Source organism: Thamnophis sirtalis, unplaced genomic scaffold (assembly GCF_051295495.1).
Source record: "Thamnophis sirtalis isolate CommonGarterSnake01/CBP01778 unplaced genomic scaffold, rThaSir2_p1.2 scaffold_3, whole genome shotgun sequence".
Lineage (NCBI taxonomy): Eukaryota > Metazoa > Chordata > Lepidosauria > Squamata > Natricidae > Thamnophis > Thamnophis sirtalis.
Window position 1 is genome coordinate 163,334,208 of NW_028261383.1, and position 13,468 is coordinate 163,347,675.

The 13,468-nt window shown below is 43.1% G+C and overlaps 1 protein-coding gene across 4 annotated transcripts in view; it reads left to right on the forward strand.

The window, feature by feature from the left end:
• Nucleotides 1–13,468, forward strand: part of OLFM2 (olfactomedin 2) — a 256,989-nt gene that overhangs the window by 209,859 nt on the left and 33,662 nt on the right. For all 4 annotated transcript variants that reach the window (XM_087710661.1, XM_087710660.1, XM_014075710.2 and 1 more), the window contains exon 4: nucleotides 11,520–11,739. In XM_087710661.1, coding sequence (XP_087566787.1) covers nucleotides 11,520–11,739 — 220 coding nt within the window. The remainder of the gene's footprint in view (nucleotides 1–11,519; nucleotides 11,740–13,468) is intronic.

A 13,468-nucleotide genomic window follows, 5' to 3' on the forward strand; every position in this document is an offset into this window, starting at 1 on the left:
GCATGATTTTACTACTTCTTTGGCGCCTTTTCCTGAAAAAGAACTTCATCTTACAAGCTGCGATAAGTGGGCACATCGATGATCTGATACAGCTCTTTGAAGTAGAACTGGTCAGGAAACAGATACCACAAGAACTAATGGAACTCTCCTTTATTGTTGTAGGGTATAATAACAGAATCTTGAAAGACTGACAGAGATACCATCTCCCCCCCACTTATACTAAAAAGAATCAAGGTGGGACAATCTTGAGGTTATTTTTCCCTCCCGGCTTCCTGCCTGTCCAGACTGAGCTGATGTTTACTTGGTTGAATTCCTTCTTCAAAACGGTTCCTATAGTCCTCTCCAGAACTGAGTACAGTACTCCTGGGAACCTTCCAAAATTTGATGAACCGCAACCACTCAGGACATGGCATCACCCATGATAATGGTTGCTTGGAATATTACTTCAGCAACATCTGGAAGGGTGTAGGTTCTTCCCTTTTCTTTATACCATTCCATGCATTTCCCCAGGGAGCTATTATTCAACTGTCACCTTCTAATTGCTTAGCTTTTCTCTATACAATTTCTGGCTGTGTACGTGATTTCCCTGCTCCTAATTTCATCCTAAAACATCCTTATTTGGACATACTTGTCTCTGTGTGCCGCTATAAAATATTGATTTCCTTCTGCTGGATGCTCTAAAATGGCAAGCCACTGTGTGCCTGTCTCCCCAAATAATCATTCTGCCCCATTATTGCCAAGCTCATTAGAATAGATGGAGCCTTTCCAACTTTCCAACTCTTGGATTGTTGTTTTTAATTTGCTAGCAAGGCTGCAGATAGAACCTCCATCCCAGATTAGAGAAAACAGTGTAATCCTGGCAGTGGTAAAGCGGTAGCCATTGGATGCTCCTCAGTGTCAGGCTATCAAGCTGTTAATTAGCTCACATGTATAAACATTTAGCAGGACACAGGAGGAGAGGGAGGCAGATTCATGGCCCTGATTTTTAGACATCAATCGTCTTATATTCAAAGTTTCAGTTATTCCAGGATTGCTGGTATTGATTGATTGATTGATTACATTTATATGCCGCCCTTTTCCCCGAAGGGGACTCAGGGCGGCTCACAATTCAATCAGGGAAGGGGGTACAGACAGGGGGATAAAAAAGACAAGACATAACAATACAAAATTTAAAAACACACAACAACCATACCATTCGAGAAGGGGGGCAAAAGTTCTTTAGCCCCAGGCCTGTCGGAACAGCCAGGTTTTAAGGGCTTTGAGGAAGGCCTGGAGGGTGGTGAGGGTTCGAATCTCCACGGGGAGCTCGTTCCAGAGGGTCGGAGCAGCCACAGAGAAGGCTCTCCTCCGGGTAGTCGCCAGTCGGCATTGGCCGGCGGATGGAATTCGGAGGAGGCCTAATCTGTGGGATCTGATCGGTCTATTGGAGGTAATTGGCAGCAGGCGGTCTCTCAAGTACCCAGGTATACATGTGCACAAGCAGACACATGCATCCAGGTTTGTTCCTTCTCATTACAACAAGTAGTTGCACTCCACAGAAAGTCAACAAAGGTGCACGTGCCTATGGTTGCCTTCCCTGATTTAGTACCTTCCAGAAATGAAGCTATAGTTTTGCAGCCCCAACAAAGCAGGTGGCATCATGTTGGAGAAGACTGGCCTCAGTGTCTTGTCTTAAGGTGTATTAATTAAATCATCTCTGGAAAAAAAAACCCACATCTACTGTCCAAAAATCCTGGGAAGTTGAAGATGCTTCCTGACTCCTGGAGAACGACAATAGAAGAACAACTAAGCATGGGTTAAAATATATGAAACATGGATATACATAGAACTTATAAGATGATGAAATAAAGTGAGATGTTCACCACTTGTTATTCTATACAATAGATTAAGGGAATTGAAATGAATATTGAACAGCGAGGTTTGCTATTCATAGACAAACTAAAGGTAACCTAATCCAAGACATGGAAAAGTTGGAGAGGGAACACTTATAATGGAAAATTATGAAGACTTAAAGGCAGAATTACAAATTGAGGGCGCGTAAGGATGTATAATTATATAAAGATAATGATGAGAATAGCTGGGAATTGTAACCAGGTCTACATCTCAACCAAAATTAGGCTGGGGGGGGGCTTAAAAGTACAATGACTATATATGTATACTTTTTTGTTCTACTTTTCTTTTTTAAAAAAGGAGGAGAATAGATGTTTAAAATTAAATATGTATCTTGAAAAGGAACTATAAATACCATCAACATAAAATGGAGCTTACTCAGAAGCTGAAATACACCAAGCAAATAAGATGAAGAGTGGGAAGAAAAGGAGGGAGTTAAGGGAAGAAGAGAGGGATAGGAGAGAGGGTAGGAGGGGGGGAAGAGGAGGAGAGAAATGAGGAGTGGAAAGGGGAGAGGGGAATAGGAGAGAGAAGGGGAAGTATAGCAGGGAAGGATGACGGGGAAGAAAGGAGGTAGAGAGGGAGATGAAAGTGAAGGCACAAATGTAGTGTATGGAGAGCAGAAGAGCTAATAACTGGGTTTTTTATGGGGTTGATGGTAAGATGAATTTATGTAAACATTTAATAATACAATACGATGTTGGCTACGTAATAGTATACATGTGATTATATGTTATAAAATGAAAAATAAAAAAAACTTCATTGAAAAAAAAGAAAAGTGGGGAGGATTGTACTTGTTAGTTTTGCATGATAAACGAGAGGAATGAAAACCAAATGAGCTACTTTTATGTTATTGTAAAAGCTACATTGACAGAATCTTGCAAGTCTGAAAGTACAGTACAATCCTACCATACACACCTCACACTACTGAGTGGCTTCTGATGTTACCTCCCAAAGATTGTCCAACTATTCCATCTCTCAGGCTGGGGGGTGAAATTATACGCCCCTCAGAGAGGGTTCGCAATTTGGGAGTCCTCCTGGATCCCCAGCTGACTCTAGAACACCATCTGTCGGCTGTTACCAGGGGGACCTTTGCCCAGGTTCGCCTGGTGCACCAATTGCGACCCTTCCTGGATCGGGAGGCTCTTCAGACAGTCACTCACGCCCTTGTGACCTCAAGACTGGATTATTGTAACGCGCTCTACATGGGGCTGCCCTTGAAGAGTGTTTGAAGACTTCAGTTAGTCCAGAATGCAGCCGCGCGAGCGATTGTGGGTGCACCTAGGTACACCCACGTCACACCTATCCTCCGCGAGCTGCACTGGCTACCCTTTAGTCTCCGAATCCACTTCAAGGTGCTGGTCGCTACCTATAAAGCCCTACATGGCATTGGACCTGGGTACCTGAGAGACCGCCTCCTGCCGATTACCTCCCTCAGACCGATAAGATCTCACAGGTTAGGTCTCCTCCGGATTCCATCTGCCAGCCAATGTCGGCTGGCGACCCCCCGGGGGAGAGCCTTCTCTGTCGCAGCTCCAGCCCTCTGGAATGACCTCCCCGTGGAGATCCGGACCCTTACTACCCTCCTGGCCTTCCGCAAAGCCACCAAGTCCTGGCTGCTCCAGCAGGCCGGGGGGGCTTGTGAAACACCCAGCCCCACGGAAATTGTGAATGTTGCGCCTTTTTTTACAGTGTTGTCTTGTCTATCTATCTCCTTTCCCTTGTCTGTTGTGAGCCGCCCGGAGTCCTCCGGGAGTGGGCGGCATACAAGACAAATAAAATGAAAATGAAATGAAATGAAATTATACAGCCCAAGAAACTAGGAAAGATCTCTTCTGAGTTTCTTTCTCTGTCCATTATCCAATTGTGGGTTATGCTATATCTGGCCCTTGGTAGCACCTTTTTATCCAGTCTCTCAAGATCTTTCCCATGTCCTATTCTACTTGTGAAACTGATTTCTTTGTCTGATCTGGTTTGGTCTGGTATATGTAGTGGGACTAATATAGTACTGGCATAGAACAAATGTTTCATTTTGGAACTAAACCACCCAAAATTATCTGTTTCCTTGGAAAGTTCATGCACAGAATGTTTTGAACATTTCTCATTCTGAAAATTGCTGTGCACCTTCATACCTGAACAGTTTTGGTAAGCAGGGCTCGACAATTAATATCTAGTAAGTTATTTCTCTCCACCGGGCCTAATTTTAATTACGGTAATTTGTAGCTCCATATAGGAAAGAGTTTTATGATACGGTATTTTATTCTTTTCTTGATACTAATATTCCACTTCCAAAAGCTGGTGGTGTTTCAGAGATGGGAAATAAGATGAACTGTATTCAAAAGAAAATAAGGGATTGACTTTTAGGCTAGAACTGGAAGCTCTGCTTTGATCAACACTTAGCACAGGCTTCTCAATATCAGAAGAAAATAGCAGTTTTACATCTTTATTGCCTCTCAGGGTAGCTGACTCTTGCTAGTATTATGAGCAGGAGTCCAAATAATCTATAATGTGGTTTCAGAGGCTCCTCTCCATTACACAAAAAAGAAAGAGCTATGATTTGTTACTTCTTGATAAAGATTTATAACCTATAATGGACTGGCTGGCATCCTTACTTTGAACCAGTGGAGGGTGCCTATCTTTGCTTAAGTCTCACTTACCATCCTCAACAAATGAGGAATATGATTCAAAGTTTTAGACCGTGCTCTTGAACTGCTTGTAAAAATGAAGTTAGCTGAGCACCATAATAGTTATTAACTTTGAATTGGGAAGCAAATAATGCTTTCTGCATGTTTATGAAGCCATCTGTATTCTAGGAGCTTGGTGGCCATAATAAACAATGTATAATAAACCCATTGATCTCCATTAGGGGATGGAGGGAAGGAAAAAATAACATTTATGTGTTCGGGTGAGAAGAAAGCTGAAATAAGTTTTGTTATTAACCAATTACACACACACATACATACACACACACACACACACACACACAGTAAAAAAATCAAAAATTGATTGCCAAAATCCTACTGGAGAGGCATTCCAGTCGCACAAGCTCTAATCTTTTTTCTTTCTGGCAATAAGTCAGTTACTGTACAGAAATAGTTTAGGAGGAAATGACCACAATCTATATGCTCAACAAGCCTATGGGTAAGTTAAAATGGCTTATGAATCTCATAGAACCTCATGGCTTAGATAGAGCAGAGAAGCCAAGTTACTGTAGTGACCCGCCAGTTGGCAGCAGAGCTGGCAGCAGACTCAGATGATGAGGAGGTTGGGGAGGAACTTGGGCCAGTTCTGCAGTCTGGGAAAGGCTCTGATGGATGCTGTGTGTCAGATGCAGAGATAGAGCCAGGGCCATCTGACATTTCCCAGCCACCGGAGAGGTAGCTGCCTTTGGAGGCTGATATGAGTGAAGAGGAAGAACAGCTGGGGCCCGTTCCAGATGCACGTATACGCAGAGCTGTTAGGAGAGGTGAACAATGGAGGACAAGGAGTTGACTCGGGAAACAAAGCACACATGAATGCTGAACAGCCACCCTCCCTGGCTGGGGAATAAATAGAAGGAAAGGGGAGTGGTTGTTGTAGGAGACAACAGTTTGTATTTCTGAAGATTTTACTCATTGTGTTTCGTGCCACAAAGACTGCTTGCCAGAACTTAATTTGCAGCCTTTCAGGAGCTCATGGCCTTGCAATTATCGTAAGGAACTGATAAGGTCTGTTACTGAAGTTAGCTCCTTGAAGGACTATTGCCTTGACTTTTTGATTGGTGAATGCAATTAATTCACAAGAGGTAAATAAAGAGAGTTTTTTTGTGACAAGGAGTCTGTTTCTTGCTTCTGCTAAGGCTGGATCAGAACAGTTACTCCATTTCAGGATAAAATTTAAGAGATAGGTTTTCATCATTATCAGATGATGAAGGAGACATTCTGGGTATCTTTTTATGTTGCCAGCAGAATAGCTAACATGCTGTCAACATTCCAGACATAGGGTCATTCCATATCTAAAGTCTAGATATTGGTTTAGATTCTAAACTACTATTTGTCTGTTCTTTCTATTTTTTTTTCCTTTGAAATCTGCTGCTACCATTATTATACTGGAAGCATCCACATCAACTCTTCAGATGAAAGAATTGAGGGGTCCTTGGTGGTCTCTGGGCTTGGTTGTTTTATTGCAGGCATTTCATTATCCAAACTAGGTAACATCATCAGTGCTATTAAGGAGTGGAGTTTGCTCTCAGTTTATATTCGAGTGGCTTGCCTTGTCAGTGTTGGTGGGAGAGACCTCGGAGGTTCTTTGGTTGGGCTGTTAACTGTTAACTTGTTTGTCAGTTCCTTGATTGGGATATTGTTTACTTCATGATTGTTTGTCTGATGTTAATCTGGGCATGACCCGTCAAAACCACGCTCGACTAAACCGCGTCGCTAACGTCATCAACAGGGCGACAACAGCCAGCGCGGAGAAAGAAGGGCGCTTTAAATAGCATTTTGAAAGCAAGCTGATTCAACTTAAGGTAAGGGTTAGGGTTAGGGTTAGGTTAAGGGTTAGGGTTAGGTTTAGGGTTAGGTTAAGGGTTAGGTTTAGGGTTAGGTTTAGGGTTAGGTTAAGGGTTAAGTTTAGGGTTAGGTTTAGGATTAGGTTTAGGGGGGTTAGGTTTAGGTTTAGGTGTTAATTTTAGGTTTAGGGTTTACAGCGTGCTTCTGTCTCCGCGCTGTTGTTGCCCTTTTGATGACATCAGCAACGCGGTTTAGTCAGGCGCGGTTCAGTCGAGCGTGGTTTTGTCGGTGAACCAAATCTGGGAGCTAATCTATGCTCATTTGGGTTCTAATTGCTGGTGGGGAGATGGTTTGGTGTTTTTGTTTGCTTTTTGGCTTGTTGATTGACTCTTTTGCATAGTCTGAAGATATTGTTTATGTCTATATTTCTATTGATAGCTAATTATCAGCATATCAGGCTTCAAGAAATTCCCTATCATTTTTGGACTTGGCTTGGCCTAGGATGGTCACAGGGTGCATTGGAGGAGAGGATCATTGGGCGCAGAGAGCAATCATATATTGACTTGCTTGGAATTATCTGGAAACAAAATGTTTCATGTTCTCCACGGGCTTAACATTTACACAGATATTGCAGTAGTATGAAAAATCAGCATTGATTAAGCCTTTTTATCCTGGCTACAAAACTCCAGATAACCAGGTTGGAACAAAGAGTTTATATTTTCTACTAGGGACCAATCAGAGTTTTAAAGCCCTGATATGATAGCCTGAGCATAGATTTTAAAAGGTAAATATCGCTGGATGTATTTAGAATAGATTTAAAATACACTGCAAAGATTTGAAAAATGATGGACTGGCAGTCTGGAAAGCCTCATAGAAGTTGCATCTTATTGCCATGTTTGCAACAGATGCTTTGTGTCACTATACTCCTTCCCAGTTGCAGCCATTTGCTAAATTTCTATTTATAATATCTATCTATGGGGAGTTGGATGATGCACAATAATGTAATACATGAGTGTGATTGCTTTGAAACAGATGGGCATAAATAAAGTGTGTACATGATATTTTTCCCTTGATTTTTTTCCCAGGAAGTAATTCTAACTAAACCAGTAGAATACACATTCAATGCTTTTGGAGGCGGCATTAAAATATGCTATATATTTTTTCTTCTTTCTGTAAAATGGGTATGAGGATAGTAAATTTATATAGTCAGGTCGCTCTGCTGCTAATTGAATGTTCTCATTAGAGCAAGCCTCTGTTCCACCTATTTAGATGTTCAATTTTTTTTAGGACTTTCCACATTTTCCAGCTTCTTAATAATTATTTAATGAGGAATTACCAGTATGTTTGTATTGTGGTTTGATTTTGTTTATTGCTTGTTTTAATTGTATTATTGCTGTTTATTGGTTCTCCCTGGGTTGGCTTGTGGTTTAAGTTGATGTCATCCATTTTAGAGCCTTCTCTTATTACAGGGAAATAATGAAGTATGCATAAAGACTTTCAGTACGTTGGTTCAAATCAATAATCTTGCTATAAAAGAAGAATACTAATTTTCACAGTGGTATTTCTTCACTAAACATTAGCTACATTAGATAGGATTGTAACCAGAGGTGGTTTCAGCCGGTACTGACCGGTACACCCGTACCGGTTGAAAGAATTTGGCATGCCTTCCCGTACTGGGGCTTCCGGGGGCCCGGAACCAGAATGGTCCCTCCCCTGGCCTGCCCCTCCCCTCCACTAGCAAAAGCCTTCTGGATTATTTTGGCTGGCGGGTGCACAGAGGGAGAGCGGGGAATCCATGCACAGGTAGGAAATCGCATGGATTTCCCACCCCTTCATTGGAAATGAGGTGGCTGTCAGAGGAGAGAGCAGCACACGCCCGTTGGCTTGTCCGTTGGCTTGTCCATTGGCTTGTCCAATGAATCCTCCCCTCCTGTTAATTCTTCTGACAAGGCAGTGTGCCCCGCATGGCGTGTTCAAACAGCAAATGGAACAGGAGAGGAGTTCCACGCGGGGCTTTTTAAACAGCCAAACTCCCCTCCTGTTAATTCTTCTGTTTGAACAAGCCACGCGGGGGTGGTGGTGCTCCCTTGCTTTGACAGCCGCCTCGTTTCCAATTGGGGGGGGGAGGAAGAAATACATCTTTTCCTCCCCGCTCCATGGATCCATGGATCCCCCCAATTGGAAACGAGGGGGCTGTCAAAGCGCCCTGCATGGCTGTTCAAGCAGCAAAAGAAGGAACAGGAGAGGAGTTCCACGCGGGGCTTTTTAAACAGCCAAACTCCCCTCCTGTTCCTCAGACAGGCCGGATCGGGAGCGCACTCCAGGCTGCTGCTTCTCCTGCTGCCGCTGCTGTGGGCACAACTCTCGTGAGGGGAAGAAAAAATAATAATAAAAGGCTCCCGCCATGGAGTCACCCACCCTGCTCCCCCGCCTGGCAGAGCTTTTTTTCCCCTCTCTGCTTGGCTCTTCTTCGCCCACCAAAGTGCTACCCCCACTCGGCTGTCCTCGCTGTCACTACGCATGCCCCCTCTGTGTGCCCAGCCGAAGGCCTGAGGGGGAGCGAGTGATGGCGGCACGGGGCGGCTGCTACTGCTCCTGGGCTCGCTGTGGGTAGCGGGCAGCGCCCCAACTCCCCCGCCGCCACTGCCACGCCACCTCAGCAGCACCACCTCCTGCCAGCAGAACTGAGGTGAGGAAGAAGAGCGAAAGACATGGAGCCACAGACTCTCCCCTTTCCCCCGCCCCACAGCTTGCCTCCTTGGGTGGGACCAGGGCGCGGGCAGAGTGAGTGGAGTTTGCGACCAACTTTAAAGTGAATGGGGATGTTTGTGACTAAATGGGACAGAAAACATAGAGGAATGCAAGGGAACATAGAGGTAATCTAGTCCAACCCCTTCCTTCCTTCTCCTTGAGAGCTGTCAGTGACAGACATGAGGGAAATGATGTGTGTGTGAATGAGAGAGAGAGAGAAAAAAAGAAAGAATGAGAAAGAGAAAGAAAGAAAATTAGAGAGAGAGACAAGAAGGAAGGAAGGAAGAAGGAAGGAAGGAAGGAAGGAAAGAAAGAAAATAAGTGGGGGAGAGAGACACAAGAAGGAAGGGAGAGAGAGAGAGAGGGAGAGAACTTATGATCACAATTGAGCCCAAAATTTTGGTTGCTAAGCAAGAGCGTTGTGAAGTGAGTTTCACCACATTTTCCAATTTGGCCATGTCTACCTGGTCACATGACTACCAAGCCATGCCCACCCTGTCACATGATTGCCAAGCCACTCCCACCCAGTTACATGACCGCCAAGCCATTCCCACAAAATAGGCCACACTTACAGAATAGGTTCTAAAAAAAATTGAAACCCACCACTGATTGTAACCTAAATTTATCAATACGTTTTCATTCTAAAGTATTTTGATATGATATGTGAGGTCTTCCCCCCTCTTTCTCTTTCTCTTTCTTTCTCTTTCCTTCCTTCCTTTCTTCCTTTCCTTCCTCCCTCCCTTCCTTCCCTCCCTCTCTACCTCTCTCTCCTCCCTCCCACCCTGTTCTCTCTTTGTCTTTCACAACTTTTCTGGAAACTTTGGAAAGAACATGAATCAAGCTGACCTTTGCATGAACATAGGACTACTTCTGAAAATTGATAGTAAATGTCATGCTATTATTGTAGGTTTCAAAGGAGAACTCAAATTGTAAACAAGGTAATGTTGAAGGAAGCAAATAGTTGATTTATACCAATCATAAGAGTCTCCAAGAATCTGTGCTGTCAGATGGCTCAGCTTTCAAGCTTTGTCTACATTGTTTTATTGGCTATCCAGTCCAATTCTGATTTAAAAGTGACTGCAAAATGGGAAAAGTGTCCATACAGTTAGCAGACAAAGAACAGTTTAAATAGGTACATACAATATTTGATTCCATCTATTGCATTTCCCTGAGGCTGAAATACTGCTTTTCAGATTTGGTTTTTTATATGTACATCAACACATATTAATTTTCTGCAAACCTGCATTCTCTAATTTTCTATTTATTGGCCATGCATAAATGGCCATTATGCTTATATATTTATAAGTGAAGCATGAGGATAAGAATTTTGTGTGTGTGTGTGTGTGTGTGTGTGTGCACGCGCGCGCACATATGCGTATGAACATAGTTGCATACATGCAAGCTTGATTGAAAAAAACAGGAAGGTGGATATGGGTTCCATGAGCAGAATGTCCAACCGGAACCTTAAAATGGGCTATAAAAAGCAAAGACAGCCAATAATTTTCTTTGACAGTTTTCTCTGCCACTGCTCCTGCATTGTGAAACATTCTGCCCCCAGACATGAGGAAATCCCCCAGTCTCTTGGCCTCATGGTCAAATCTTGGCTCTGTGGCCTTGCGTGGAGGGCATAGAGGCCCCCTCAACTGTGGGACTGACTAATCTCATGAGATGCCCTTCCCCTGCCTTGTAATGACCAAAATTAAATAGCTGTCTTTGGATTTTTACCCCTTTGATGTTTAATTTCCAGTAGTCTGTCATTTTAATTTTTTAATCCTAATTTAATTGTAATGTTACTTTGTATACATTGTTTTTTATCGATTATATTGCATTGTACACCATTTAGAGCTTCTTTTAGGAAGATGAGCAGTTAGGGAGGGAGGGAGGGAGGGAGGGAGGGAGGGAGGGAGGGAGGAAGGAAGGAAGGAAGGAAGGAAGGAATTCACCTAAAAGAATCTTGAGGGGGAAGGGAATGTCTCACTAAGATAATATTCATAAAGCAAACTCAAGATTTAGTAAACATTGCAATGCAAACATTGGAGGTTTTAAGAACTTTTTTTTAAAACTTCATTCAGTGTGGTAATGTGTGTGTGTGGGTGTAGAACTCTTCATTCAGTACAGTAATATGTATGTGTGTGTGTGTACACACACATGCACACACACACACACACACACACACACACACACACTCTCAACTGGCCTACTCCTGCCAGAAGGGAAGGGAATTATGCATTGTGTCATTGCTTGTTGTGCATCTGAAACTCCAGTCTAGTAAAGGCAGTCCAAGTCCCCATGGTAAAATAGTAGTAAGCAAAGTCAAAGATTAAAATGCGATCATGTCACATGCCTCCTTTTGCTCCCCTTCACTGGGTTTTTCTTGTCTCCACCCGGCAGGAGCTGAAGGACAAAATGACGGAACTTATGCCTCTTATTCCTGTATTGGATCAATACAAGTCTGATACTCGCACCATCGTGCAGCTCAAAGAGGAAGTGAGAAATCTTTCGGGCAGCTTGCTTCAGATCCAGGAAGAGATGGGGGCCTATGACTACGAGGAACTCCAACAGCGAGTGCTGATTTTGGAAGCTCGTTTGCATGCTTGCATGCAGAAGTTAGGTAAGACATCCATCCTGAGGTTTCTTTCCTCTCCTCTTCGATGAGCTGAGCCATCCATTGCAATGCAGCATGCATTCAAGTCTTTTCGGAATTTCTTCACACCTCAAAGAGAGTCCAGTTCTCCTTCACAAGTTCAGGGAGACACAGATCATGGTTGGTAAATGAAAGCCTGTTCATCGCATGTAGGTCTTGGTTGCAAGGAATATAGTCAAGAGATGCAGGTGGTTTACTCCACTTTCCTGCCTGCCAAGCATAATCAGCTGGTCCGAAGCTCCAGTTTCAAATAAGCCTGCCATATTTTCCTCCCATCAGCTGACCATGGAAATCAACTTTAAGGAGACTTACTTTACTGCCTCTGGAGTGGGAGTTAACAACAGGCCAGAACTTTAGCACAATGCTTTAAGCATGATCTAAATAACAACAACAGCAAAACCAAGATTCCTGCAAAAAATGCAGACTATCCCAGGGGATTTGAGAATTTTGTCTATTCAAGGTGATTCAGGTTATTGGTCAGATTTTAAGCTATGTTGATCAGAGCCAAGGTGGCGCAGTGGTTAGGGTGCAGTACTGCAGGCCACTTCAGCTGACTGTTATCTGCAGTTCAGCAGTTCTAATCTCACCAGCTCAAGGTTGACTCAGCTTTCCATCCTTCCGAGGTGGGTGAAATGAGGACCCAGACTGTGGGGGCAATATGCTGACTCTGTAAACCGCTTAGAGAGGGCTGAAAGCCCTATGAAGCGGTATATAAGTCTAACTGCTATTGCTATTGCTATCTTCCCTTGGAGGCAGAATATAGAAAAAACAGAATGGAGCTTGAAACTGGGTTACTAGGATCTGAAGATGCGGCTGCTCTTTCACTACTGAAATTTTTGTAACAGCTTCCCATCTTTCATGAGCCAATTATCTTGTTTAGAGATTAACCAGGGATCTCCAACCGGAGAGTAGGTGGTATTTTTCTCATGTTGCCTGTAGCAGAGTTGAGATAGGAAGTCCATGTACTATTATTGTCACTATTTTTATAAATAGTGTGCATGATGTTTTGCTGGATAAAATACAACCGTGTTTTATTATAAGCTCTGAAGATTTTACACATTAGGCCTCTTGTTCTTTTTTGCCCACAAAAATTGTTGCTTGCGGGGTGTGTGTGTGTGATTGATGGTTGCCAATTACCTTTGCGAATAACTGTGCCAACACCATAATCACAACAAGGATATTTTTCAAATGCTTTCTCCATGATATATCTAGGCAATACTCATGTAACTGAGTTGTTATTAATAAAAATCTGCCGAACCTGCATTTATCTGCCATTGGGCAAAAATGTTTTGGGCATGTAATTTTTATCACTAGTGGCAGGCAAAAAGGAACAAAATCTAACCTGGAAATGAGGTTTTGGCCTATGTAATTTCTCCCAGAGCAGTAGCTCAGCCCTAGAGCACATCCTTTATGTGCAAGAATTTGGTGGCTCAGATCCCAAGAAGAGCTGAAATACTCCTGTCTTTCCTGCCTGATGCCCTCCCAATAGGCTAAGGTACACCTCCCATCATTCCCAGCCGAAAAGGTCAGCAGTCAAGGATCCCAAAAGATGAAATTCAAAGTAACCGGAGGACCCAATGTACAAATTTGTACCTTGTACAATGTATAAAATAATAATGAGCTAATGAACTGGTTTGAATTCACCATAAAGCAACGTCTTGCATTCTAGATGCATGCCTCAGGAAGTTATTATTCT